The sequence below is a fragment of the Lepidochelys kempii genome, chromosome 7, assembly GCF_965140285.1.
Source record: "Lepidochelys kempii isolate rLepKem1 chromosome 7, rLepKem1.hap1, whole genome shotgun sequence".
In the NCBI taxonomy this organism is placed as follows: domain Eukaryota; kingdom Metazoa; phylum Chordata; order Testudines; family Cheloniidae; genus Lepidochelys; species Lepidochelys kempii.
The window spans coordinates 20,889,602-20,915,442 of record NC_136386.1 but is presented as its reverse complement, the minus strand read 5'-3'; the positions used below and the strand labels follow the sequence as shown (position 1 = coordinate 20,915,442).

Here is a 25,841-nt window from a genome sequence, read left to right as displayed (position 1 = left end):
GCTTAAACCTTGACATTTCCTTATCATAGAATATCAGGGTTGGAAGGGACCTCAGGAGGTCATCTAGTCCAACCCCCTGCTCAAAGCAGGACCAATCCCCCATTAAATCATCCAAAACTTCTAAGGAAGGAGATTCTACCACCTCCCTGGGTAACACATTCCAGTGTTTCACCACCCTCCTAGTGAAAAAGTTTTTCCTAATATCCAACCTAAACCTCCCCCACTGCAACTTGAGACCATTACTCCTTGTCCTGTCCTCTTCTACCACTGAGAATAGTCTAGAACCATCCTCTCTGGAACCACCTCTCAGGTAGTTGAAAGCAGCTATCAAATCCCCCTCATTCTTCTCTTCTGCAGACTAAACAATCCCAGTTCCCTTAGCCTCTCCTCATAAGTCATGTGTTCCAGACCCCTCATCATTTTTGTTGCCCTTCGCTGGACTCTCTCCAATTTATCCACATCCTTGTAGTGTGGGGCCCAAAACTGGACACAGTACTCCAGATGAGGCCTCACCAATGTCGAATAGAGGGGGACGATCACATCCCTCGATCTGCTTGCTATGCCCCTACTTATACATCCCCTAATGCCATTGGCCTTCTTGGCAACAAGGGCACACTGCTGACTCATATCCAGCTTCTCATCCACTGTCACCCCTAGGTCCTTTTCCGCAGAACTGCTGCCTAGCCATCCGGTCCCTAGTCTGTAGCTGTGCATGGGGTTTTTCCGTCTTAAGTGCAGGACCCTGCACTTATCCTTATTGAACCTCATCAGATTTCTTTTGGCCCAATCCTCCAATTTGTCTAGGTCCCTCTGTATCCTATCCCTGCCCTCCAGCGTATCTACCACTCTTCCCAGTTTAGTATCATCTGCAAATTTGCTGAGGGTGCAATCCACACCATCCTCCAGATCATTTATGAAGATATTGAACAAAACTGGCCCCAGGACCGACCCCTGGGGCACTCCACCTGACACCGGCTGCCAACTAGACATGGAGCCATTGGTCACTACCCGTTGAGCCCAACAATCTAGCCAACTTTCTACCCACCTTATAGTGCATTCATCCAGCCCATACTTCTTTAACTTGCTGACAAGAATACTGTGGGAGACCGTGTCAAAAGCTTTGCTAAAGTCAAGAAACAATACATCCACTGTTTTCCCTTCATCCACAGAACCAGTAATTTCATCATAGAAGGCGATTAGATTAGTCAGGCATGACCTTCCCTCGGTGAATCCATGCTGACTGTTCCTGATCACTTTCCTCTCATGTAAGTGCTTCAGAATTGATTCATTGAGGACCTGCTCCATGATTTTTCCGGGGACTGAGGTGAGGCTGACTGGCCTGTAGTTCCCAGGATCCTCCTCCTTCCCTTTTTTAAAAACTGGCACTACATTAGCCTTTTTCCAGTCATCTGGGACTTCCCCCGTTCGCCATGAGTTTTCAAAGATAATGGCCAATGGCTCTGCAATCACAGCCGCCAATTCCTTCAGCACTCTCGGATGCAACTCGTCCGGCCCCATGGACTTGTGCACGTCCAGCTTTTCTAAATAGTCCCTAACCACCTCTTTCTCCACAGAGGGCTGGCCATCTATTCCCCATGTTGTGATGCCTAGTGCAGCAGTCTGGGAGCTGACCTTGTTAGTGAAGACAGAGGCAAAAAAAAGCATTGAGTACATTAGCTTTTTCCACATCCTCTGTCAGTAGGTTGCCTCCCTCATTCATTAAGGGGCCCACGCTTTCCTTTGCTTTCTTCTTGTTGCCAACATACCTGAAGAAACCCTTCTTGTTACTCTTGACATCTCTTGCTAGCTGCAGCTCCAGGTGCGATTTGGCCCTCCTGATTTCATTCCTACATGCCCGAGCAATATTTTTATACTCTTCCCTGGTCATATGTCCAACCTTCCACTTCTTGTAAGCTTTTTTATGTTTAAGATCTGCTAAGATTTCACCGTTAAGCCAAGCTGGTCGCCTGCCATATTTACTATTCTTTCGACACATCGGGATGGTTCGTCCCTGTAACCTCAACAGGGATTCCTTGAAATACAGCCAACTCTCCTGGACTCCTTTCCCCTTCATGTTAGTCCCCCAGGGGATCGGACCCATCCGTTCCCTGAGGGAGTCGAAGTCTGCTTTCCTGAAGTCCAGGGTCCATATTCTGCTGCTTTCCTTTCTTCCTTGTGTCAGGATCCTGAACTCAACCAACTCATGGTCACTGCCTCCCAGATTCTCATCCACTTTTGCTTCCCCTACTAATGCTTTCCGGTTTGTGAGCAGCAGGTCAACAAAAGCTCCCCCCCTAGTTGGCTCCTCTAGCACTTGCACCAGGAAATTGTCCCCTACGCTTTCCAAAAACTTCCTGGATTGTCTATGCACCGTTGTATTGCTCTCCCAGCAGATATCAGGAAAATTAAAGTCACCCATAAGAACCAGGGCGTGCAATCTAGTAGCTTCTGCGAGCTGCCGGAAGAAAGCCTCATCCACCTCATCCCCCTGGTCCGGTGGTCTATAACAGACTCCCACCACTACATCACTCTTGTTGCTCACACTTCTAAACTTAATCCAGAGACACTCAGGTTTTTCTGCAGTTTCGTACCGGAGCTCTGAGCAGTCATACTGCTCCCTTACATACAGTGCTACTCCCCCACCTTTTCTGCCGTGCCTGTCCTTCCTGAACAGTTTATAACCATCCATGACAGTACTCCAGTCATGTGGTTATCCCACCAAGTCTCTGTTATTCCAATCACGTCATAATTCCTTGACATCACCAGGACCTCCAGTTCTCCTTATTTAACTGCAGCAACATTCCTACCTCCACAACCCTTTGAAAGGCATTATACAATGGAACTGGAACTATTATAATGGTTCTAATTCCATTGGATTAAATATTTAAGAGCTTTAGGCTTAATTATACAATCAGAACAATTTTAAGTATGCATCCACAGTAGCTTACTTTACACACACAAATAATGTGAAGCAAAACTCCATGTTACCAGAGGTGCATTTTTTTTCTAAGCAACATAGCCAGAATTGGTGCTTTTATTGCATATATACAAAAGTTTCTATAGTAACAACTGCAGCAATAAAATTTCTCTTATGCTGGCTGTACAGGTTAGGAACCTCCACCAGTGATACAGTCCAAAATTCAATTTATGTGAAGCTCTGTTAGATCTCCTAGGATATTGGTTGACCATGCAAATGGATTCCATAGTCATCTTCCATTTATTCCTAGCTGTTACTTAATTTCAGATCCATTTAAATTAATGGAAAGACTCACAAATTTCAGTGAGTTGGATTCTGGTCCTTACCCTGAACCATTTTCAGTGTATGAGCATGTCATCATGTATTTGCACAGCATATAGCACAAGAGGACCCAGACCCCAAAGGGACCCTCTGGTAATTACTGCAGTATTGTCAAATCTTGCAATACCTAGAGTTTTTCTTGAAGCCTCATCTGCAGTCAAGTACTTACCTGAGAATCTCAGCTTTCATTAAAAGCATTTCTAGTCTTTGTTCAAAAAAAACTTAACATAAACCTTAAAAAGCTCAAAGAACAGAATGTAAAGAAACGCAAATTTACATGTTTTGAACACTTAGGACTGGTGATACTGCTGCTGTAATACAAAAATGACAACTAAGCTGTCTGAGGTCACTGCTTTTTCCTTTAATAATTGTTCATTGGGAATACAGATAAATGCACTAAAGAATGACCCATAGAAATAACAGGGACCATGCATAGGATTGATCTTTGCAAACACTATTTTTTTCCAAAAATTCAGTATAAAAATATTTTTCTAAATATACATAAGTACTAAAGCTTTTTTTCCTTGCATTTTTAACCTCTCTACTGGGGTTATGAGTTTGAGCCCATGGCATAAGGCAAGGAAGCAGCAGGCTCTTAACATTGCTGCATTCCCTCCATAACCAGGAGTTTTCTTAAAGAGAAATTTAGGTCTGTTTAGGCCCAACTATAGGTTTTCTAAAAATAATTAGTCTAGATCAAGTACTATTTCATTAAAAAAAACCCCCATAAACAGTTTGCATGGATTTAAACATTCTTTTACAGTGTTTAGAATACAAACCCAGAACTATGCTAAAGAGAGAGAAAGTGAAACTTGCTATAGACAATAGGTAACAGTTTCAAAAGTGCTTAAGTCCCACTGACTTTTACTTCTGGCAATGGCGCTCTTGCAAATTTTGCCCCAAACTGAAAGTTCTTGGTCTGCTTTTGTTGTCCAAGCTATGCCATATGCAGACAGTAAATAAACATTAAGGGTGAAAAGTTATTTTAGTTAAATGATAAAGGCGGTGATGTAAAAAATCAATAGCACCTCAAAACCTGGCAGATCGCTAACATTTACATGTTTTGCAAAGGACAGAAATTTCTTAAGTGTAGTTTTGACTTATTTTACTTTTCAGTCCTTGATCTTTTCCCTGCCTCCATAATCCTTTTGAGAGCGCGAGAGAGAAAAGTCTTGAGATAATTTGGGACACTGTCATGTTGCATTTTTTAAAGATTTTTTTTTAATCATTTCCACCCTTGTGATGATGGACTACAAATGGGAATAAAAATTTATTGCACTGCTGATTTGAAACAATATGGGTTAACTACCAATAGCGATAATAGGCCAGTAATAGAGTGCAGGAGGGACTCCTGAATAGCAGCTACACATGCTTCTGTTTGTTGGTAAACAAGACTTGTGGGAAGGAGATTGTGAAAGTGATGCAGCAATAGGTGTACTGCAGGGGTGACAATACTTGTCAAAGGGGAAGAACAGCTGCAATGGGTCACTCTTGTGAGAAGGATATGATATCTACAAATCTGTCCCTCAAAGCTCCACAGATAAAAAGGTTACCCATGACTCCAAAAGAAATGATAAAATAAATCCAGTTTCACCTTTATAGAACTCTCAATGCTAGATCAGAGAGAAGGGCTTGACATTACCCTGTGGAAAGAGTCCACCTTTGAGCATCAGAAATACATATATACAAGAGAGCTGAAAGCACACACTGGTTGGTATGCTCCTGTTGTGATGTATTTTTATCTACCTCCACATCTGCTCTTTGCTCTATTTATATAATTTTGACTCATTCAGTATCAAGCAGGCAACTGGTAGAAAACATCAAACATTTTCTAGCTTTGAAATTATTTACAAGATAGTTTTAAAGAAACCAACCACCTTCATCCTTGCATCAGGAAATTGAACATAAAGAGTTTAGGCCTGGGTTCTGGTCATAACTTCTCAAAGGGGAACAAGTGTGCTACTTCTCCCTTCTTTTCCCGCTTGCTCTTTCTGCCTTTTTTCTCTTTTCTTTGTTCCTCCACTTGCCGATTCAGAGGCCAAGAAACCACCACATCTTCAGCTGGAGTCTTTGAACTTGGCTCCCCTTCTTCATCAGAAGAAAATCCAGCTCCTTTCTCAATCATGGATCCGGATGCCTCACTCTGGAAAAAATAAGCATGAATGTTAGAGGCAAACTTGCCAAACCCACAAAAAAAAAAAATGCAGAAATTGGGCTTGTTTTTGGCTTAATTGATTTGGGAGTTGCTTGTTGGCTAGTTTTTGGCTTATAGCTTGTTTGGCTTTTAGCTTGTTGCTATTTTTTTTTTTTTTGATTGGCTCCTGGCAAGCAGAGGGGAGATAGTCAGCGAGGCACAGCAGGCCCACCACAGTCCCACACTGCACGCTGGGGGGATCTAGTCACATACAGTGTTGGGGTTTTTAGGGATTAGCTTGTTTTGGCCTTGTTTTGAAATGGGATTAGTTTGATTTTTGCCTTATTGTGAAAGCCTGGGTGCTTATTTACCATGTGAAAGTTGGCAACTGTGGTTAGGGGGTGTTTTTTAAGAGTCCTTTTTTGTCATAATAGTCTCATCACCATGGAAGATGCTGCTCTAGTTATCAGGAGTGATCTATAACAGACAAGCGGTACATTTTATGTAATTCTCTACACAAAGCAGTATCAGTCCATGTCTCGTATGTGCAGCATTAATTCAAGTTCAGAAAGAATATTCACTAGTCAAGAGAGTGTAAGAATAAACCGGCTTTAAAATCTGACTTATCACCGAGCATGATGAAAAACATATTTAAGGACAGAATCATTTCACTTCATAACCCAAACCAACACAGGTCACTTTATGCCTCTGAAAACTACATTTGTGGTTTGGACTAAGAAATCCAAAATATGAAGTGGATATGATGTCAGAACAATAGAGCCATAATATAAAACCATGTTGCCTGGTTGCAGAGTGCTCGTGTTATGTTAAACAAGGATGAGATTTCAACTGACATGATTGAGCTAAATTCTTGTTCCAAACCCAGTACAAATTCCACTGCTACCATTTTCCTGACAGTCTTAGCACTACCTGGCAGGCAAATTCTGCCTTGGAAAACTCCTTAGTCCTTACAAGTAGCAGATATACACACAGATTCTTACCTTTCTGCAGTAGCGTTGCTTCAGTCTCTCTCTTATGAGAAGTCCTTTTGTCAGCAATTTCCAGTTACCCAGTGCTCTCTTCTCTCTTTTCTATGTGGAATTGTTATTTCAAAAAAAGAAATCCTTAAAGTCAGGAATTCTGATATATTCAGAACCATACAAACAGTCTTTGGTGTTTAAACAAAACGGAGAAATTCTGTATATTAATTTAAATGTATTGCATCACTCCTGAGCATTCAGTAGGCCTATTAACCAAACATCATTATATTTTAAGAGGTATCTGTTTGTACAGGAATCATTGTATTTATTCCATCATATAACTTTATACCATTTTACTCACTATCAGCAGCCAACATGGCTTTTTGCTGTCACATCTCACAAACTAAGCAGTGTCTTATATATTTATGTAGGAGGCCCCAAAAGATCATCAGTAGATGCTGCAGGATATGGGGCATTCGTCTCTGAGTCAATACTGAATTGGGCACTTTTCTCAAAGTCAGTACTGAATCAATGCCCCACTATCCAGGGCTGCTGGAGGGGCCATCATTTGGATTAAATGTAACACCAATATCATGGCCATTTATAATTATTTGTGAATGAGCAGGGTTGCTGACCCTCATTCCCTGGCAAATTCCAACTTGGATAATTATATTATGCCTAAAATTTAGCTCAGGGTATGGATTCTTCACTTTGTTTTGAACAACCGTGTAACGTTGCTGTGTGCTGTTAAACAGCTGCTGTGGTCCACCTCAGAGATGGCTGCATTATTATAATGGATCACGTGCATCCCTGCAGTTTGGATATCAGACAGAGTAAAGTGCTTTAGGAATCCATCTGGACAAGTGGTTCTACTGAAATGTAAGATTGTGACCACTACACATTTACATTGGCTCAGCTCTGTGTTTAATGCTTGCAACCCCGTTTGACTGTTATTTTACATAACTGTAAGTGAAGGTGACTTATTGTTCAATATAAAAATAAGGACCCTGTGAAAACAATTCTCACCTCCTTTTCCTTCTTTTCTATCTCTGCCTGTTCATTCTCCCAGGCTGCGACGAGCACCTCTTTGTATTCTTCACAGACTATGTAGCCATCAGTACTGGAAAGGAGAATACATTCACCTATCAGTTTATGCACCCACAATATAGGCCAAGTGCTGGAGGAAGAAAGGAAGCAGGCCAATACGTATCGATGCATCATAGACCGAAGACTACTGAGTATTGACAGAGAAAGCAGAGTATCTCACATGATGCATTTGCAAGGGTGGTTTCCCTACTCTTCCAGAGCAAGAGCAGGCTGCTAATGGAAATGAAAGGACACGTGTTGAGCTGAATTCTGTGATGTCATGTGCCACAGCTTGCTCTGAGGTGTCCTGCCTCTACAGCAGCTGACAGAGAAAATGGCATGGAATATACCCTTAGCATGGAGCACCCACCATGCAATATACAAAAATCCTCACAGGTCAAACAAAACAGAAAGCAGGCACATCACGTACACTGGGTGTGAGTAGCCACCGTGAAAATCAAATCCAGTGATGGCTTGAACACAGTCAATGTCCAGTTTCCGTGCCACTCTATGCAGATTGGGAAGTTTTAGCTGCACACAGCCTATTGGTAACATGCAGGGCAGGAAGAGATACACGTTTCCATATTCATTCCGGGGAACCTGTTATTGAAAAATGAAAATAAAAAGTGAAGCCTCATGCTCAGTCAGGAGATGAATGGAAATTCCTGCTCTTATTCAGAAATAGATACATTACAAGTATCTGCTTAGTTATCCTTATTCTGAGTGTCTGATTAGCAACACTGGCAACAATTCTTTAATATTCAGGACACAAGCCATATATTCAGACATTGGCCACACTTTGCAACTACATTTTAGCTACATAGACAACCCTGATTTATGGTTACCATCTGTGCTTTGTAACTATGGGCTTGAAAATTAAAAATGAAAATTAATCCAGAATAAGGTAGGATGGGAATTTCAAGCAGATTAACTATTTACAATTTTCTCCATAGGTGGATGCTCTTACACTGGAAGAGAGTGCCTTATTCTGAATTAACTTAATTCACTTACAAAGTTAATCAAGAATAACTCCGCATGTTTGCAAGCCCTGAATTGCAGGCACAGAACTCCATAATTATTTCCAATCATAAAAATGGAGGCCTACTTAAGGTGGGACTAAAATTTGGGCACTTAACCAATATAATCTACAAATCCCAGAACTTTGGGATCCAGAAGCTGATCTACCTCTAACACTCAAAGATGCTCTAGGAAAATAAAGCCTATGTCCTTGTTCCAGATTTTTGCATTCAACACACACACCGCCCTCTCTTCCCTCTTGCCTACCCTTCCATCCACTGCCACAGGAGGCTGGTACTCCTCCGTCTGCCACAGGCCAAACAGCCCCAAATCATCTTTCTCCCTGTTCGAAGGCTCTGCCAGTCGTGCTTTCCTTGCCTGGTTGGAATATCCTTTCACCATCTGTGCAAACACAATGGCTGCATTTGTCACACTTTAGAAACAAACAAACAGACACTAATCTGGGATCTCAGATTTTATTTGGGAGACCGAAAAAGAAGGGTCTGGGAGGAAAGGGGTGCTCATTCCATAGCTTTGACATCTGTAATTTATAGCTTATGCTCGATGCACCTAGGCATGTTGTGAGCAAATTGGGGCCAAATCCTCCAATTCAAGGAAGGGTCCTGGAAGGCTCTGAACAGAATCAAACGAGTGCAGTTCTGCTAGGCAGGAAGCCTCCAAACAGGGATGGTCCCTGAGAGTGTGAAGAACACATAGTGGAGTTCTGGGTAGAGCTGGTACACAGCTGGCTGACGGATCCACAGCAGCAGGGCAGCTCCCTGCAGCCTGGAGGGAAAGAATTGCATCTCTCTGACTCCTCCCACTCCCCTCACCGCCCTGGTCACAGAGTCTGCTGTGCAAATCTTGTCTGTGCAGAAGGTATAAAAGCAATGACTATTTATCCAGAGAGCGCAGTCACATTGCACTGACATGATTCCAAGCTCCCTTACCTTATAGGGCACTTCCCCAATCCTCACCACGCGAGCTTCCTTCAGCCAGGTGTCCCGGGAGTGCAGTGTGTGCACACAGTCTCTAAAGAGGCCAGAACAAAGCAACTGTCTACACTCTTTCAATGGACTGCAAAAATACACAGAACTGTCTTGCTGACATTCAATCAATTTAGCTACCTGTATAATTTTTACAATATGACAAGCAGGTAGGTCTCACCTGGAATATACCGCCTCTCCTCTGCAGTATCCTAGGATAGCAGCAGTCTCAGGGTAGATGGCCTCATATTTCAGGATATGCCTCTTCAATGCATAAAGAGGGTGATTTTTATACTCTCCAATGGCTGTCGGCAGAGGTTGGTCTTGAAGCTTAACTAGAAACTGTGTGAACCATGCAAATAATAGTGAATTCAATGATCTTTTGCATTTTACAAAAATTTACCAGCATTTTACAAAAAGACGACAGATTGTATTATAAACTTGATCGGGGGGGAAAAAAAAAAAATCAGAAACCCATACAAAAGCAGGTAATCCAAATGACCAAAGGCATCCCTGGTGTATCTCCTTTGGTGATGATGGAATTACACCACAGATTAACTTGGTTCAAAGTGTTTCATGACAAGGGCAATGCTATTCTATGCAACAAATTACAAATGGGGTTGTCCTCTGGATTTGTTCTCTCCAGATTCTCTTCTAAACAGCTTCCATTTTATTTTATTTCTTGTAACATACACATATATGTTCCCAGATTTAAAACACCCACATATGAATACAGCAAATATTCTGGCACCAAATCCCAGCATCCCTTCTAAGGGAAAATCTCCCAGGGAGCTTTGCCAGACTCAGGATGTCAGAATTTGGCTCTCAGTATGAAATGACACTGAATGTCTGGTGTCCATTTACCTCCCTTTCTTCCTTCTTCTCTCTTTCCACAAAGGGGCTTCTATATGGTTCCAGCGTGTCTTCCCACCACTGAGGATCCACACGACATTTCCTTGTCGAAGTCATCCAGGCTGGGTCGTACCTTTGCGTTACGTCCTTTACATGCCCATTGCTGTCAATTCCCACAATATAGGAAACTGGCTTGGTGGCATATTTAAAACACAGAGAGGGCTGGCCAACGATGCCACGAACACAGTCCACACACACCCACCTGTCTTCCCGCTCAACAAAGATTTCCAACCACTGATCTGTGCCTGTCACTTTCACCACCTCCTGCTCCCCATCATCGTCACTAGAGATTATTTTGTTCCTCTTCCTGGGTGTATTAGAAGAGCCTGGAGAAGCTGCTTTTGCCAGCAATTGCTCATTTCCACCTGAATTCTTGGGCCCTTTTGGTTCGGAAGACCTGGCTTTCCTGCTATTTTCAACTACTACCCTTGCTTTATGGGGCCCTGATGTTCTCTTCTGCCTCTTAGAGACAGTTTCAAAATCCTCATCAGAGAAATGACTGTCTTCCTCCTCCGAAGCCTCAAACTCAGAAACACTGCCCTCGTCACTTCCACTCTCCTCTTTGTAAGACACTTTCAAGGTCACTCTTCGTTGGCATTTGTTTCTGGGCCTGCGTGCTCCTTCCTCTTCCCCCTCCCCCAAGTTGCTTTCATCATCGCTGGATTCCTTTTGTTCCTGGCAATCCTTGATCACCCTTGACTTACTTTTCTTTTTGGACCCAGAGGTGTTTGGTTCCTTGTCAGCTCCTTCACTCCCTGACAGAGTTTCCTGTTGCTTGGCTCCTTTGCAGGAGCTTTTTCTTGACGGAGCCTTAGGTTTTTTGGCAGAGTGCTTCTTGCAGGAGCTCTTGCCCTCAAAACAAAAAAGAGGCGATTTTGATTTTTCTAGAATAAATAATGTTTGTCTAACAAACTCCAACTTCCACTAACTGGGTTAGGTGGAAGCAGAACAAAGTTTTGTGAGTACAGTAGTCCTGTTAATATGCAAGCTTTAGGGAACCATAAACCTAAAGTCAAACAGCTGGGTAGGGCCATTTGGTGGGCTTCAAGAGGCTGTGTTCTGTGTTCCCAACCCAGAGATGAGAACACTGCCTAGATACACAGGCTGGCTGTCTTTAAAGGATCTGAGCTTGTTAATTAGTCTCCATCACAGATGTCAGAGATGGAAAAGACCTATTGGATCATTCAGTCCAACTCTAGTTTCATCCAGCCTAGTTTTAAAAGTCCCAAGCAACTTGGTCTCCAAAGAAAAGTGGTGGAAGACATTCTACAGCTTAAATCCTTGTCTCAGTCGCATCAGTTCAACTTGAGGTGTGGCTTTAAACTTATTCAATTTATATTGGTGCAAAGGCTGTGTGGACACTCTTATTTAAGTTTAAACCTCGTTTATTTCTATTCATCTTAATTTGAAAAGAAACATGTATAAACTAAACTGAAATAAGACATTCAAACCAAAATAAGAGTGTCCACACAGCCTTTACTGTTAGCTAAATCAGTTTAACATCACATTTTACGTTAAACTCTGGCAACTCCGCCCTAATACAGCTCATTGTCAGGAAGATTTCTCTGATATTCAGCCTATTTTTTCCCTCTTCATTAACATCATGTGACTCCTAATGATCACCCTCTGGGCCAGAGTGTGGACTCCTAAAATAGTCAATTCCTTTATTTCACAATCCCAATTAACCCTACCTTTCCCGCTGGCTCTTTCAGGGGAATGGGTCGCAAAGACAGCACAAGCCGGCAGAGCAACTGTAACGCTCGTAGAATAAGTAAAAATATCTGTTTAAGAAAAAAGAAAAAACTTGAGGGTTGGGGTTTTTTTTGGGGGGGGGGGGGGGCGGGGGGTGGTTAAGTATGAACAACTAGCTTAAAACCACATTGGAGCCAGAGTTCAACCCAAAAGTCAAGTTTCATCCAGATCTTTAACCTGGTGCAATGTGTGCTGATAAAGATTCATTTCAATTGTCTCTGGTACTTACATTGCACCCATTACTACAGTGTCTGAATGTCTCACAATATATGTATTTATCCTCACAACATCCCCATGTTATAGATGGGGAACAGAGGCATAAAGAAGTTAAATGACTCCCAAATATTACAAAGGAAGTCTGTGGTGGAACAGGGCCTTGCACCCTGTTCTCCCAAGTCCTAGTCTACTGCCCCAACACTGGACCATTTTTCCTCTCAGTTCCTCATTCCTGAGGTAAACAGAGCTAAAGGAGACAAAGTGGCACCTCTTTTAAGGATGGATTGAATAAATTATGTATGCTAACAAGATGTTACTATATAGAAACATCTGCCATTCATATGGACACTGCAATGGTAGTTTAGTGACTGTAACCTAGTATCAGTGGTGACCTGCTGACTGTTTTGTTATGTGGGAGTTCAGCAGAAATGGGCAAAAATAGATAAATTCAAACCAGAAGTGTTCAAACTCAGGCATGGTTCACTTTGTCTGTGGTCCTCTCCCGCCAGCGTATGTAAGCTTAATTCCTCAGTTCCTAGCTAGAGGTATTTTTACATCTCCAGCCACAGCAAAGACATTCTACAACTAGACGAAGGCTGCAATTTCCCAGGTTTCCAAGGAGCATGACGGAGTTGTGGGCAGAATGCCTGCAAAATGGCAGTTCATATGCTGCTCTCCCAAAGGATGGGAAGCCTTCCCTCAATGTTCGGTTTTCCGCTCATGAATTATTTTTCTTTAACCAGCAACCCCTATAAGAACTGGAAAGACATGACTAGTTTGCCCCTACTCCAGTTCCAAAGTCACAGGCTGACTTATTGCCAGATGTCTTAAAAAGTAGTGGTCAGTTAAAGCCTTCAGGCTACTCTAAATCACATCTGGCTGCCCTTGGCCTCAAAGGGTCATTCTGACTGCTGAGGATTGCCTCAATGCAGTAACACCTTCATCACAACTCTTTTTTCCAGGTAAACCCCCTAAACTGGGAACCAAGAAGGGGCTGTGACCCCCTAGGAATTGCTTCACAAAAGAGGAATAGGGAGCTGGTTAATCTGACTTTGTAGTTGCTTTGCACTGCCAGAGCAGACTCAGGGGTAATGATTTTGAACAATGCACATACTTATTGTGAAGCCACCAGCATCAGGACCAATTACACATTAAGGCAAGTGGATATTGCCTAGAACAGAGGGCCAAAATCATCAGGCCTTCAGTTGGGTACAGCTTAGAATCAAGGGCTAACCACAGCAGGATCCCAGTGGGTGCTTCTTCAGGTTATAAGGCACATATGTCATTCAAAGCACCAGGGCTACGTTCAAAACAGGAAAAAATAAAGAGAAAGCTGAGGCCCAGAGATGATCTATCAGTTTTCTTCAAATCCAGCCCCACTCCTTAAGCCTAACCTGCAACCTCTACAGCAGCAATTCTACCCCAGTGATCTGGCATCCAACCCCAGCAAGTAACCTTGGGAGCTTCCAGACTTCAAGTCACTCACATGGATCAACTCTTCATCATCTCTTGCAGCATAGATGGCGAAGCGCCTCTCTAAAGTGGACTGCAGGCTCTCTCGATCAACAGAGAGTTCAGCGTTGATAGTGAAGGTTGCAACAAACCTTGAAGAATGACAAATTCACCTTAGTGTCTAGTTTCCTGAATAACTTCTTCATAGTTCACCCCTCTTTTAAAAAAAAAAAAAGTGTGTGTGGGGTGGGGGGGGGGGTGGGATTTTCCCCACACTAGTATTTAACAAGATAAATCACTTGAGTCTGGATGACTACACTCATTCAGCTTGATCTCTCTCCTTGTGCTGCATCAAAAATTCAATAATTAACATGAGAGAGCTAGATTACAAGGAAGGTTCTTACCATTTCACCAAGTTGGAAAGGTAGAGAAGGTCTATACGACCTGCAGGCACTTTAGTGAAGTGGGTGGGAATGATGGAAAAGCCAATAGCCTGAAGATCTGGCTGGTTGCAGACCCTGTTCCTATGGAAACCATTTGCTAGCAAACATAGTAGGTGAACCTGGAGCAGATAGAAAATAGGTTTTAAGATTGTACCAAACACACTGGCTGTTTCAATGAATGACTTTACTCCTCCATCAACAGCCAGGGATAGGGCAAATACAAAGGCTCTTCAGCTAATACAACAAGCCATATTAATTCAGGTGCAACTCCATTACAGTTAACATACCAGTGTGAATCTGACCCAATAGCTATACGAGGAAGGAGATACCAAGATTCTCAAAGGAATTGTGGCCATGTAAGCCAGAGGACAATGTGGCCTTTTGTGACTACAATTTCTGTGGCCTCCGTTGGAATTCTGTCTTCAAATTGTCAGTTCTAAGATCTTTGTTTCAATTCCCTCTCCATGGCACAATTATTAGGGACGTGAAATAAAGATAGCTAAAAAAGGAGGAGCAGATTTTAAACTATACCTGAAATTAATGCAAAATGAAATGCCAGTTAAGTTCCCTTTTTGACAGCCATGCATCCATCTACCATCTGGAAACACTGATGAGCTTTGATTTAAACACTTCACATCGTTTGTTTTCTAGGACTAGGCACAAAACAGATACAAAACCAACTTTGTGTCTTGAACATTTGAAACAACTGTCATTGCTTCACCTGAGAGCAGAAGCAATATTCATCTCCAAAGACAATTTTGAAGTCAAAAGCTAGTCCTTATTTTAAGTACTTTTCATTGTACTGGATTTCCCACCCTTTTCCCATAGCCAGTACAAAAACTGGAACAGAAGCTGGAAGGAGATCTGCCAATAACAAAACAACGGTAAAATTATGTACTTATGCCTTCCTAATTTAACTCAATGTATCTAGGTACTTATCTGGCCGCTTTCATCGTATCTGTGCACTACACAATAATGGGTTTATTCTTGCAATGCTCTTGTGAAGTAGGAAAGTCATATCCTTGGATCTAGCAATAGGAAACTGAGGCACAGAGGAAATCTGTGTCAAAACAGAAATTGAACCCAGATCTCCTGAGCTCCAGTGCTTTGAACACAAGGCCATCTTACCCTGCTCCAGAGGAAGGTGCTCCAGAGGAAGGTGATAAAGGCCCTGATCCTCAAAGGTATGTAAGTACTTAATTCCCATTGATGTAAATGAGAGTTAGGTGCCTACATACCTTTGAGGATCCGGATCAAAATCCCTTTCATGCTCATCAGTATCACCAGCCTCAAATGTGATGAATAGTTTAACTCCATGAATATGAGTGGGAATCACTCCAGTTCAGTAACTAATCCTATATACACCACTGACATCTATTTTGTTCCTGAATTCCAGAAATGCAGATTCTCCAAGCGGCAGGGGATTCCAAATGATGATCAGAGAGAAACCTGTATGTGAATTTGATTGGAACTTTGCTTTCCTTTTTCCCTTTAGTTTCTAGGCATGTCCATGAATCATACAGATTAGAATTGGCTCTAAATGTCATTGTGCCTTTTCAAATCACATACCACAACTGTTCCGAAGTCTTCATGATCTGTACCCTCTCTGCCATGTTGCTTCCGTGACCCTCACCTTATGCGTATCTTCATGAACCTCCTTGTTGAAGCGTTTCATCATTCTCCGGAGATAGGTCTCAAACTCAGCTTTCCTTTTCTCTCTGCAGTGTTATAAAAAAATGAATGCTGTAATACCCTGTGGACCTACCATTCCAGATTCCTGACCAGGACTCGGAATAATCAAAAAAGAGAATGCGTCAGAGAATCAATTCCAGGTTTTATGCTAAGATCTGTGCATGCTTTGGGAGAATTCAGTCAATTCTATGCAAATAGTCATGAGGTGCAGATGTGATTAAAAAACTGTGAGCACTATATACCTTACTATTGAGACTTAGTGCCTTGATTTAAAGAGCTGCCAGTGTAAGGAGGTACAAACAAACAATAAAAAATACTTAATACTTATTTAGCACTTTTCATGAACTACCTACCTACTCAACCCTCCCAAATACCCATGTGAATTAGGAAAGAAAAATTCAGCATACAGGTAACACGATTCCACCTATAACTAGTATTCATATATCTATAAGACCAGATGTAAATTCCTAGCCTCACTACCCAAACTTGTGACAGGATCTAAGAGGGCTGCTGCTAACTGAATTTACTGAAGGGGTACTACTATATTAAAAATGGGAAAAGACAAAGAAGATATATACAGTCATAGTACTGTATAGTTACATTACAACAGCCCCAGATCTCAAACCACTTTACAAAAGTAAGTATCCCTATCCCTATACATGGGGACACAGAAAGGCATAGTGAAGTTAAGGGCTTGATTTTCTAAGGTGCTGTGCACCCTGAGTTCTCACTGACTTCAATTCAGGTTTTGGATGCTCAGCACATCTAAAGATCAGGGGACAGATCCTCAGCTGGTCTAAATGATCATAACTCCAGTGACTTCAAGTCAATGGCGCTATGACCATTTACCCCAGCTGACAAAGTCATACAGCCAGACAGTGACCAGAGTTGGAACCTGAGAGGTCTCCCAACTCCTGGCCCCCCTGCTCTACCCACTGGCCTATGCTGCCTCCTCTGTATAACTGATCTTACCTTCTCTCTCTTTTCTTTGCCTGCTCTGGAGTTTCAATCTCTATCTCAACTGGTTTGCTGGGCAACACTAGCGCAGGAAGGGCAGCAGCTGTTCCTGATTTATCCAGGACAGGATCTTCAAGTTCTGGAAATGTAAAATTAAAATTAATACCCATGGAATCAATGGCCCTGGGGAGTCTCCTCTCTGGTTCACCTGTTCAAACATAGCCAAAGTTGAACTGCCAAAAGTCACTGCCATTTGGTGTCTCTTCAGTAACCTGTGTTAAATGAGCAGATATTCTGTATCTAAGGTATTCATGAAATGCCAGTCGCTTTAGTATCAAGGTATTGACACTGTCCAGTTTCTAGCAGACAGGTCTCCCTTTCACAATACTACCATCACAATCAACCCCCTTTAGCAGAAAGTCCAAAGAACAAATCATTACTTCAGAAGTGGATTGAGGAACACTGGTGGAGCAGCATAAGGGAAGCTTTGCATTGCTATGGGCCATGCTGTGTTTGTTCTGGGGACACAATACTTAGGTTTCAGAGTTGTCTCGATGGCACCTTACAGGAACAATAAATTTAGACAGTTATTTGTAAAATAATCTTCATTAGTATTTTTTGAACTGGGTACTCCACATTAGGTAGGAGCTGAGAATGCAGCCTTCTCTACAGCACTGCTGCCCTATTTAAAGTACCATGTTCTGGGACTCTACCATGTGTTCTGTGGTAGAGGGATATTATTACGTACGGTAACAATGTCAAAATTCTACCATAACTTTGGTATTCTTAACTTCACCCTCTGTCTGTTGGAGCTCCTCTTCCCCTGGCACCTTATTCCTACATTGAGGCTAAATCCTTCTCTATCAGTTCAAAAGCACTGACAAGACTCAGGAGTGTTTTTAAGTAGGGAGTTCACTTTAGTAGGCATGCATTTACAGCTAAAATACAATACAATTCTGGTCTTCATAACCTGGTTTGATGGTCAACTAACTGGTATCTGACTGAATGACTTAACTTGCCCAGTCTCCATCTCGATCTCAGTAAATCACAGTCTGATTCTTCTGTTGGACTCACTGTAAGCTTCTCTCGGCATAAGGTGATATTTCATATTTACAAATAGCTCAGGGAGTGCCACATGTTGGGTAACAGCATTGCTACACGTTAATAGGTATCAGGTGCATAAAGATGCAGAGCTGTTCTGCTCACAGACACTGGCAGCTAAACTAGGTGGGTCTTAGTAACACCAACTACCATACATAAAAGGGTCCCTAGTGTCTTTCTGAGGCAGACTGAATGAGGGGCAGGATAGAGAGGTTCTGCAGGGAGCAATCCTAAACTCAGGGGCAAATTCTGCTAGGAATCTTATGTTATTTAAGTAAGCAGTAAAGGAAATTCTAGAAGAGGGGCAAGGCTGCCCCTTTATCCACTGTTTGTGGATGAATAATAGGAGGCTAAAATGCCACCCGCTGGTAAGTATATTGATTTTAGTTTGGATCCATCTTTAAACACCCATGAACACTGGAATGTTCAAAATCTTGATCTGTATATTAGATTAGATCCTTTATAATATTAATAGAAGAGATTCAATTAAAAAAAAATCTATAGCTGTAATACTGAGTATAGAAACTATCTGAATTCAAGATTGGTGCACCAGAGTCAAATAAATCATCACTGAGAACAACAGTATATGACAATATTTAGAGCATAATAGTTGATAAGGCCACTGTAAAAGACTGTTACCTTCCACATCCTCCCACTCATCCTCACTTCCATCTCCATCATCATCTTCATCCATTTCTTTTTTAATAGTTGATTTTCTCTTCATTGTCGTCTCCTTCTGAGAGGGGCTTGGTAAAGCACTATAAAGATTACAAAAGACAACAAAAAAAGGCTTTAAGAGTTAGTGTAGTTTGTTTGCTAGTTTGTTTAAAAATTGGAGGAAAACAACATTAAAATAATAGAAAAACAAATACAATATATCTGTATTAAAAATAACAGCTGCAAAGCTTTAAAATATTTGACAAGCAAACTACAAATGCAAACAATGCATCTGTACTTGTAAAGTAAAATATCCTACCATAAATAGAGGTAGAACAGTAAATATAGGGAAATATTCTTCCCAGTGCAGTATGTAATGTTAGGTCCCCATTCTGTAAGGATCTCCAGGGAGATGGATACCTGCACCCTCAAAAGATCCCAAATCAACAGGGCTCTACATAGATGCAGAGGTTCTGTCTCCATATAATATTTTGCAGGATCAGGGCCTTAAAGAATTCAAGAACTGTTAATCTTGCTGAAGCATCATCAGTATAAAAAGAACAGGAATTAGAACTGTCTGTTTTACTATTTTAGTAAATTTTGTTCAGGTTGGCCAGTGAAACAAGACTGATCAGTTTCACTTCCTGCTATTAGTCCACACAAAAGCTTCTTTGACATTTTTAAATACAAATGTCATAGAATCATAGAAGTGTAGGACTGAAAGAGACCTCAATAGGTCATCTAGTCCAGTCCCCTGCACACAAGGCAGGATTATTACTTCCTTTGTTGCAATTTAAGCCCATTTCTTCTTGTCCTAGGTTACATTCCTCCTCCCTACCCTCATTTAGGGACAAACAAACCTGAATTTTTGGCCTAAATTACTAGGCAACTTCCATATAAAATTTAAATTATTTGCGCTACATAAAACTCGAAAACGTCTCAAATATTAGCTTTCCACCCAGAATGAATTCCAACAGCCTGATCCTGCAAACAACCATACACCTGAATAATTATGCTCAAGTGCATAGTGGAACTATGAGGTTACTAGTGTGAGTAAAGGAACCTGTGTGTATTTGCAAGATCAGGCTCTAACTAAACACATTTAACAGTGAATACAATATTGTCCCAGACTATTATGCTGATGCTGTAGATTAACTTACCGGCACGTTTCCCCTTTGTTTTTTACAGTTATGTTATTTTCCTCCTTCGCTACTGATTTTCCTCCTTTTTGCCTTGAAGATCTACCTGGTAGGCTATGAACTTCAGTGTCACAATCTCCTTTCTTCTTCTTATTTCCACCAAGAACTTTTGAGAGCTTCTTCTTCATACTGGGCTTTTCCTCTTCAAAATCATCTGCAATGGATCAGAGGGGAAAAATACATGTCAAAGAGCGAAATCCTAGCCCCACAGAACTCAGTCAATAATAAAACTCCCATCAACTTCAATGGAGCCAGCACATCACTCACAGGTTGCAGGGGAAAATGCAGGCTTAAAATGAACACACTGCCTATGAGAATATTTTCATAACAAATGTGAAGTGTTTACCAAAAAGTGCATTTGAAGCAAAAGTATCAGGGAAATTTAGCAGCCCAAAATACACAAGATGGACAATACCTGCCCTTACATATGATGGTGGATGAAAAACAAATATTGTTCTCACCTATCTCAAAAGAGTTACTTTTCCCAGACAAGTGGAATTTTGCAAGATGGATTTAAAGCATTTCTGAAGATTCTCCTGTAACAATAGCAAGATGCTTTCCTCATCACAGTGAAACCACTGAGCCCACTGTGATGGGTGCACTATGTACATATGAGATGGGATTGATGGGCACAATCCCGTCATGCAATGTGCCAGGTTTTCCTCCTTTTTCAGGATATGGCATGGCTCCACAGAATTTATTTTATTTGGTATCCAGTATATAGGAATAGCTATTTTATATCTATAAGAGGTTTCCAAAGCCACTCTATGTAAGGAAAAAAATGCCAGTTATTTAATCCCTTATGGGTTATTACATATTCCAGGGAGACTGCTGGTGTCCAAGCTGACATACACACTGTTCCTGAAAACACTCACATATATAAGTTACTCTAATCATGCATGTACTCCCTCTGAAGTCAATGCATGAGTAAAAGGGCTATTTGCATGAAGTCACTTATGTGCTTAACTGTGTGCAGGATCAGGCCTACAGATCAATGCATTCTGGGTCAGTATAGCAGAGAAACACCAGCCAATGTACGGTAATTTTGAAGGAGATGATTTTTTTTTCCAACGCTACATTTACAGTAATTTACTAGCTGAATATTCCTCTGCCTGTGGCTGTCCGACATTCACCTCATTAGTTTGTAATGATCCCACTTTGGAGAAAGCTTTGAAGGTCACTTTTAAGATCCTCTGCATGTATAGAGCTAGCTAGGATTAGGACCTAGATTTTTATTTCCTAATGAAGTAGAGATTATCTGTTATAAAATTACAGCTTCTGGAAGTCTGAGAGAAGCAAGAAAACTGGAGAGATCTCTGTTGACTCTGTTTATCAATTTTACTGAAACAAGCTTTCTTATTTCAAGTCAATTCACATAGGACCAAGCAATTGCAAACCAGTGCAATTGTAAATACATATCAGAAGCAGAGTTGCCAACTCTTACGATTTTATTGCAAGTCTTGCAGTATCTGCTGCTGAAGGCACAGCAGAACTCACAACCCCGGGGGGAAAATGGGGGGGGGGTCTAAGGTGCCCCTTTGCACCCTCTTCATACTGGACTGCTATGGAAGCTAGAACAACCCCCAGCGTAACATAGGCAGTCAAGCAAAACTTGAAAATGTGACCCAAATGTACGATAAATAATAAGTAACAACAACACTCCAGAAGGCAAACAAGACAACCTTCTTATGTTTTTACAGTCTCATGATTTTTAAGCCAATCCCATGCATTCTGGGGGCCTGAGTCATGGTTCTGAACATCTGAGGTTGGCAATACTGCATGAATTGGTGGGCATCCACAATGGACCCTATTCTGAGACCAGTAAAATTGGTTCAAATTCAATGAAATTTTTAAAAAACAACCTTGTAGAGAAAATTTACTGAGGAGAGAGGCTTTTGTACTTTAAACATTCCATTTAAAAAAACAAACCAAAAACACAAAGGTCCCAATCCTGTGAACTGCTCTGTGACACCACACTCCTGAGCCCACAAAGTAGCCTCCTGTCTTTAATAGGGTTTTACATAGACACCAGGGTCCAATAACATTGTATCAAGACCTACACAGATTCCAAAACCATTATTTCTTAAATGGTGTGTTTATGAGAGGCCTGATTTTCTGAGGCTCTTCAGGTATCCTCAACTCTCACTGAACAGGAGTTAAAGGTGCTGAGCACTTTGCAGGACCAAATCCAATATATTGGACAGAGCAGTCACAAAAAAGCAGGACACCATGTGAAAATTTAGGGTCTCTCTCACAAGTTAAGGAATGATACAGATTGCTTGGAACTCTCACCACATCATCTTCTACACCTATGTGAAATCCAGAGAGAAATTATGCACACGGAAGATGTGGTGAAGGAGTAGAAGATACCATAGCATAATATTAATTATGAGCCTGAGTGTTGGTTGCACAAGAAATACAGGATCAGGCCTTAAGATTTTATAGAATTTCTTTCAGTTAGCCTTTTCCACAAGCAGATGTACAATCAAACTCTACTATCATTTGATTTAAGAATGGCCTGAATTCCATGCTTATATTTTACACAGAGCATAATGCCCTAAAGATCTGTTGAAATGACATACATTTACTAAAAGCCACCAGCAACAATCCACCCTAGAACTTTCATTCTTCTTAGCTGCACCTGTCAGACCAAATCATTTGATCCTGCCTTCTTTCATTGTGACAAAGGAAAGGTTTAGAAACCTTGGATTGTCTACCGACAGCAGTAAGCACTTCTCTAAGTTCTAGAGAGGAAACTATCTTGCTTAGGTAACATCTGTATAATTTAAATGAGGCGGACAAAAAAATGCTAAATCAGCCATGATCTCATGACTACATACTGTATAATAGACAACAGATCAGCAGATGGAGTGAAATGCAAACACTACACTATTTAGTGGATATGAAAACAGATTGTGTTTTTAAAGGGGGTATATCTGCTCTTTAAAATATTTCAAAGGCTCTATTCAGCTCTAAACAGACAAATAGAGACAAAAACAATTCTAAATAAACTTTTACTTTTTTTTTTTAACTCCTACAAAAACCCTACAGGAAAACGGATGTTACAGAATGAATGCAGCTAGAAATAAACACTAAGGGGGAAATTTGGTTTGTTCTTCACAATCTAATTAGAAATGCACTTTGGACAGCAGGCCAAAGGCTTGCAAAAACGGTAACATTTAAATGAGGGGAAAGTCCAAAAAATCAAGTGAGATTTTAAATGTCCTTCAGCATAGAGGGAGCATTTTAAAGTCATTTTTAAAGTAATAACAAAGGAGCATGTTGGGGGAAAGTGGCAATCTCCCTCCCCCACTCTGCAATCTGGTGCCAGGTGCTGCTTCGCCTTCATTTTATATTCTCCATGATGCTTATGCAACAGCTTGTAACAGGCTCTGGCCAAGAGAGAGTCTATTTCTACACTCACCCTCTGGTTCTTGCCTGGGAATTTGGGGGGCCCTGGTGGCTGCTGCAGCAGGCTCTCCCTTTAATTTCTTGCTGGCAGTCTCTTGCTGCAGGGAACCTTTGCGCTTCTTTCCCATGCCGTTTCCTCTTCAAAGCTGCGTCTTTCAAGGGGTGCAACCAGAGACCGGCGGGGGACACAAAGCAAACACGGCGGAGGTGAAGGCAGCCCGCCCCTCCTTTGGCAAGGCCTTTCCACGCTTTCCCCGCCTCCGAAGAGCATGTGCCCCCGAAGTCTCCCGTAGCCGCAGAGAGGCCCTGGGAAGGCCGGGCTGGCACAGCCGGCTCCTACCTCTGCTCTCGCCTCCCCTTCTGCCTGACGTCTCTTCCGGCCCGGCCGGCTGGGCTGCAGCCCGCAAGGGCGGGAGACAGCGCCCGTCACATCCCACTTGCGCAAAGCTGCCTAGGGCAGGATGGCGGGGCGGCCGTTGTTCTGTGCGGGGCGCTGCAGGGGCCCGTTGGACGGTGCTCACTCGTGGCCCCTTCTTGGCAGAGGTTGTTCCCATTGTGTCCGCTCCGCCCCAGTCCGGGCGAGCGCCGTGTGCCCATTGCCTGCCCCCCAGGAGTGACTGCGGGCAGGGGCTGGCGAGCTGCCCCGGTCACACGTGCCGGTCGCCCGGCTGAACAGCCCCGAGGCGGCCTCGCACTAACACGTCCCCCGTGCGCCTGCCGGAGGGCAACGCTGCTGAAGCACTTGGCCACTGCGGGGCAGACAGGCCTTGGGCTGACCCACGCTGGCCGCTCCTGCGCCTACTGAGGCCGTTATAAAGTAATTCCAAAGGAGCCTCAGTTTGCCCATCTGTAACGTGGGTCTACCAGCATTTGCTTCCCTTCGCCACGCCCGTTGGGAGCCCAGCGCTACACCCTACCTATCCCCCTGTGGCGGTCAGGGGAGCGGGGAAACTGAGGCCCAGTGACCGGCCCTGTTCGCATAGAGCGTCTAGGGCAGAACAACGCGGGGGGAGGGGGTTGGGGAACCATTGAGAACAAGCCTGGGCGCCCCCTGGCTTCTCTCTCCCTCGCCCTGCCTGGGGGGCGGGCCCAGACAGCGCCCGCCCCGCCCCGCCCCGCCCCGCCCCGCCTCTGCCAGCCTGGGCCGACGAACGGCGCAACTGCCCCTCCCCCGCTGGGAGACCGCGCCACGCCTCCTCCCCGACGCAATGCGTGGCGCCACCCCCCTCCGTTCCTACGCGCCGACTCGCCGGCGCCTCCCGGAGGGGTGACAGAGTCTCGCGAGAGGAGGCGGGGCTGGCGTTTGAAAGATGGCGGACGAAGTGGACCAGGTGAGCCACTCGCCCCTTTCTCACTGTTTGGCGGGAGCCACGTTTGGGGCCCGTGCGTGGGGTCGAGCGAGGCTCTCCCCTTCCTCCAGAGGCTGGGTCCCCTCTCCTGGGGACTCCCCCCGTCAGCGGGGTCGCCCTCCCGCCTGGTCGCTGTCGCTACACGCCCCCTCTCTTACTCAGCTTCTCCCCTGCTCAGACCGTGCCGGGGCGGTTAATGAATGAGGCTCACCGGGGGGGGGGGGGGTCCCCTCACTGTTTGCTCTCCCCAGTGTCCCCTGTCTCAGCCCGCCCCAGCTTGCCTCAGACGCTCACTGTCTAGCTGAGCTGCGGCCCTCCAGCAAAGAAGCGCTGGATACAGCCCCCTCCAGAGCAGCGGCCTCCGACCTTTTTATGCCCCAAATCACTTTTTGAATGTAAGGGATCTACCCCCCCCCTTTCCCAAAGCCCTGCCCTGCTCACTCCGTCCCGCCGTTTCTCCCTCGCTGCTTTCCCCTCATTCGCTTTCACCAGGCTGGGGCAGAGGGTTGGGAGAGGGTGTGGGCTCTGGGCTGAGGGGTTTGCGGTGTCGGAGGGGGCTCCGGGGTGGGGCAGGGAGCTGGAGTGCAGAAGGGGGTGTGGGGTCTCAGAGGGAGTTTGGGTGCAGGAGGGGCTCTGGGCTGGGGCAGAGAGTTGGGGTGCAGGCTTGGAGAGGGAGTTAGAGCTGGGGTAGAGGGTTGGGGTGCAGGAGGGGGTGTGGGGTACTGGCTTTGGGAGGGGGCTGGGAGTTGGGGCACGGCCTCCCACCAGGCAGCACTTACTTTGGGCAGCTCCCAGTCGGCAGTGCAGTGAGGCTAAGGCAGGATCCCTGACCCCATGCCACTCCTAGAAGGGGCCAATGTGCCCCTGGGGGAGGGGAGGGCATGTTGCTCTGTGCACTGTCGCTCTCTGCAAGCACCACCCCAGCCGCTCCCATTGGCCATAGCTCCCCGCTACTGGTCAATGGGAGCTTCAGAGGTGGTGCTTGCAGGCAGGAGCGGTGTGGGGAGGGAGACACCCCCCATCCATGGGGCCCGCTGTTGCCGGAGATCGCTATCGACTGGGAGATTCTCTAGGATCGGTGACCACTGCTTCAGAGCATGCCTCCACCACTCTTCAGTCCTTGCTCAACCAGAGGGACTTGCTCAAGAGTGACATGAGATGCTTTTTTTCCCCTGAATTAGTAAGCTAAGGCAGAACAG

At 43.7% G+C, this 25,841-nt stretch overlaps 2 protein-coding genes across 4 annotated transcripts in view; one reads left to right on the top strand and one right to left on the bottom strand.

Annotated features, from left to right (window-relative positions):
• Positions 1 to 3,617: 3,617 nt before the first annotated feature.
• Positions 3,618 to 24,348, bottom strand: XPC (XPC complex subunit, DNA damage recognition and repair factor). 3 transcript variants are annotated; one of them, XR_012159785.2, is made up of 17 exons: positions 23,307 to 24,348; positions 19,844 to 20,036; positions 18,666 to 18,784; positions 16,941 to 17,064; positions 15,910 to 15,994; positions 14,238 to 14,395; positions 13,868 to 13,985; positions 12,105 to 12,194; positions 10,366 to 11,265; positions 9,683 to 9,843; positions 9,466 to 9,547; positions 8,783 to 8,917; positions 7,929 to 8,098; positions 7,439 to 7,532; positions 6,434 to 6,523; positions 5,804 to 5,909; positions 5,351 to 5,441 (listed from the first exon to the last, which is right to left on the bottom strand). XR_012159785.2 is itself a non-coding variant. In XM_073351308.2 (16 exons), exons 1-16 carry the CDS (start codon positions 23,419 to 23,421, stop codon positions 5,229 to 5,231), a joined length of 2,847 nt encoding a protein of 948 aa, XP_073207409.2. In that variant the 5' UTR covers positions 23,422 to 24,010; the 3' UTR covers positions 3,628 to 5,228. The 3 variants fall into 3 exon arrangements, 2 of the variants coding, with proteins under 2 accessions (XP_073207410.2, XP_073207409.2); XM_073351308.2 differs by lacking the exon at positions 5,804 to 5,909 and having other exon boundaries at positions 3,628 to 5,441; positions 23,307 to 24,010; XM_073351309.2 differs by lacking the exons at positions 5,804 to 5,909; positions 12,105 to 12,194 and having other exon boundaries at positions 3,618 to 5,441; positions 23,307 to 24,346.
• Positions 24,349 to 24,528: 180 nt separating this feature from the next.
• Positions 24,529 to 25,841, top strand: part of LSM3 (LSM3 homolog, U6 small nuclear RNA and mRNA degradation associated) — a 46,842-nt gene continuing 45,529 nt past the window's right edge. Inside the window, exon 1 of the mRNA XM_073351307.1 lies at positions 24,529 to 24,624. Coding sequence (XP_073207408.1) covers positions 24,604 to 24,624 — 21 coding nt within the window. The 5' untranslated portion in view covers positions 24,529 to 24,603. The remainder of the gene's footprint in view (positions 24,625 to 25,841) is intronic.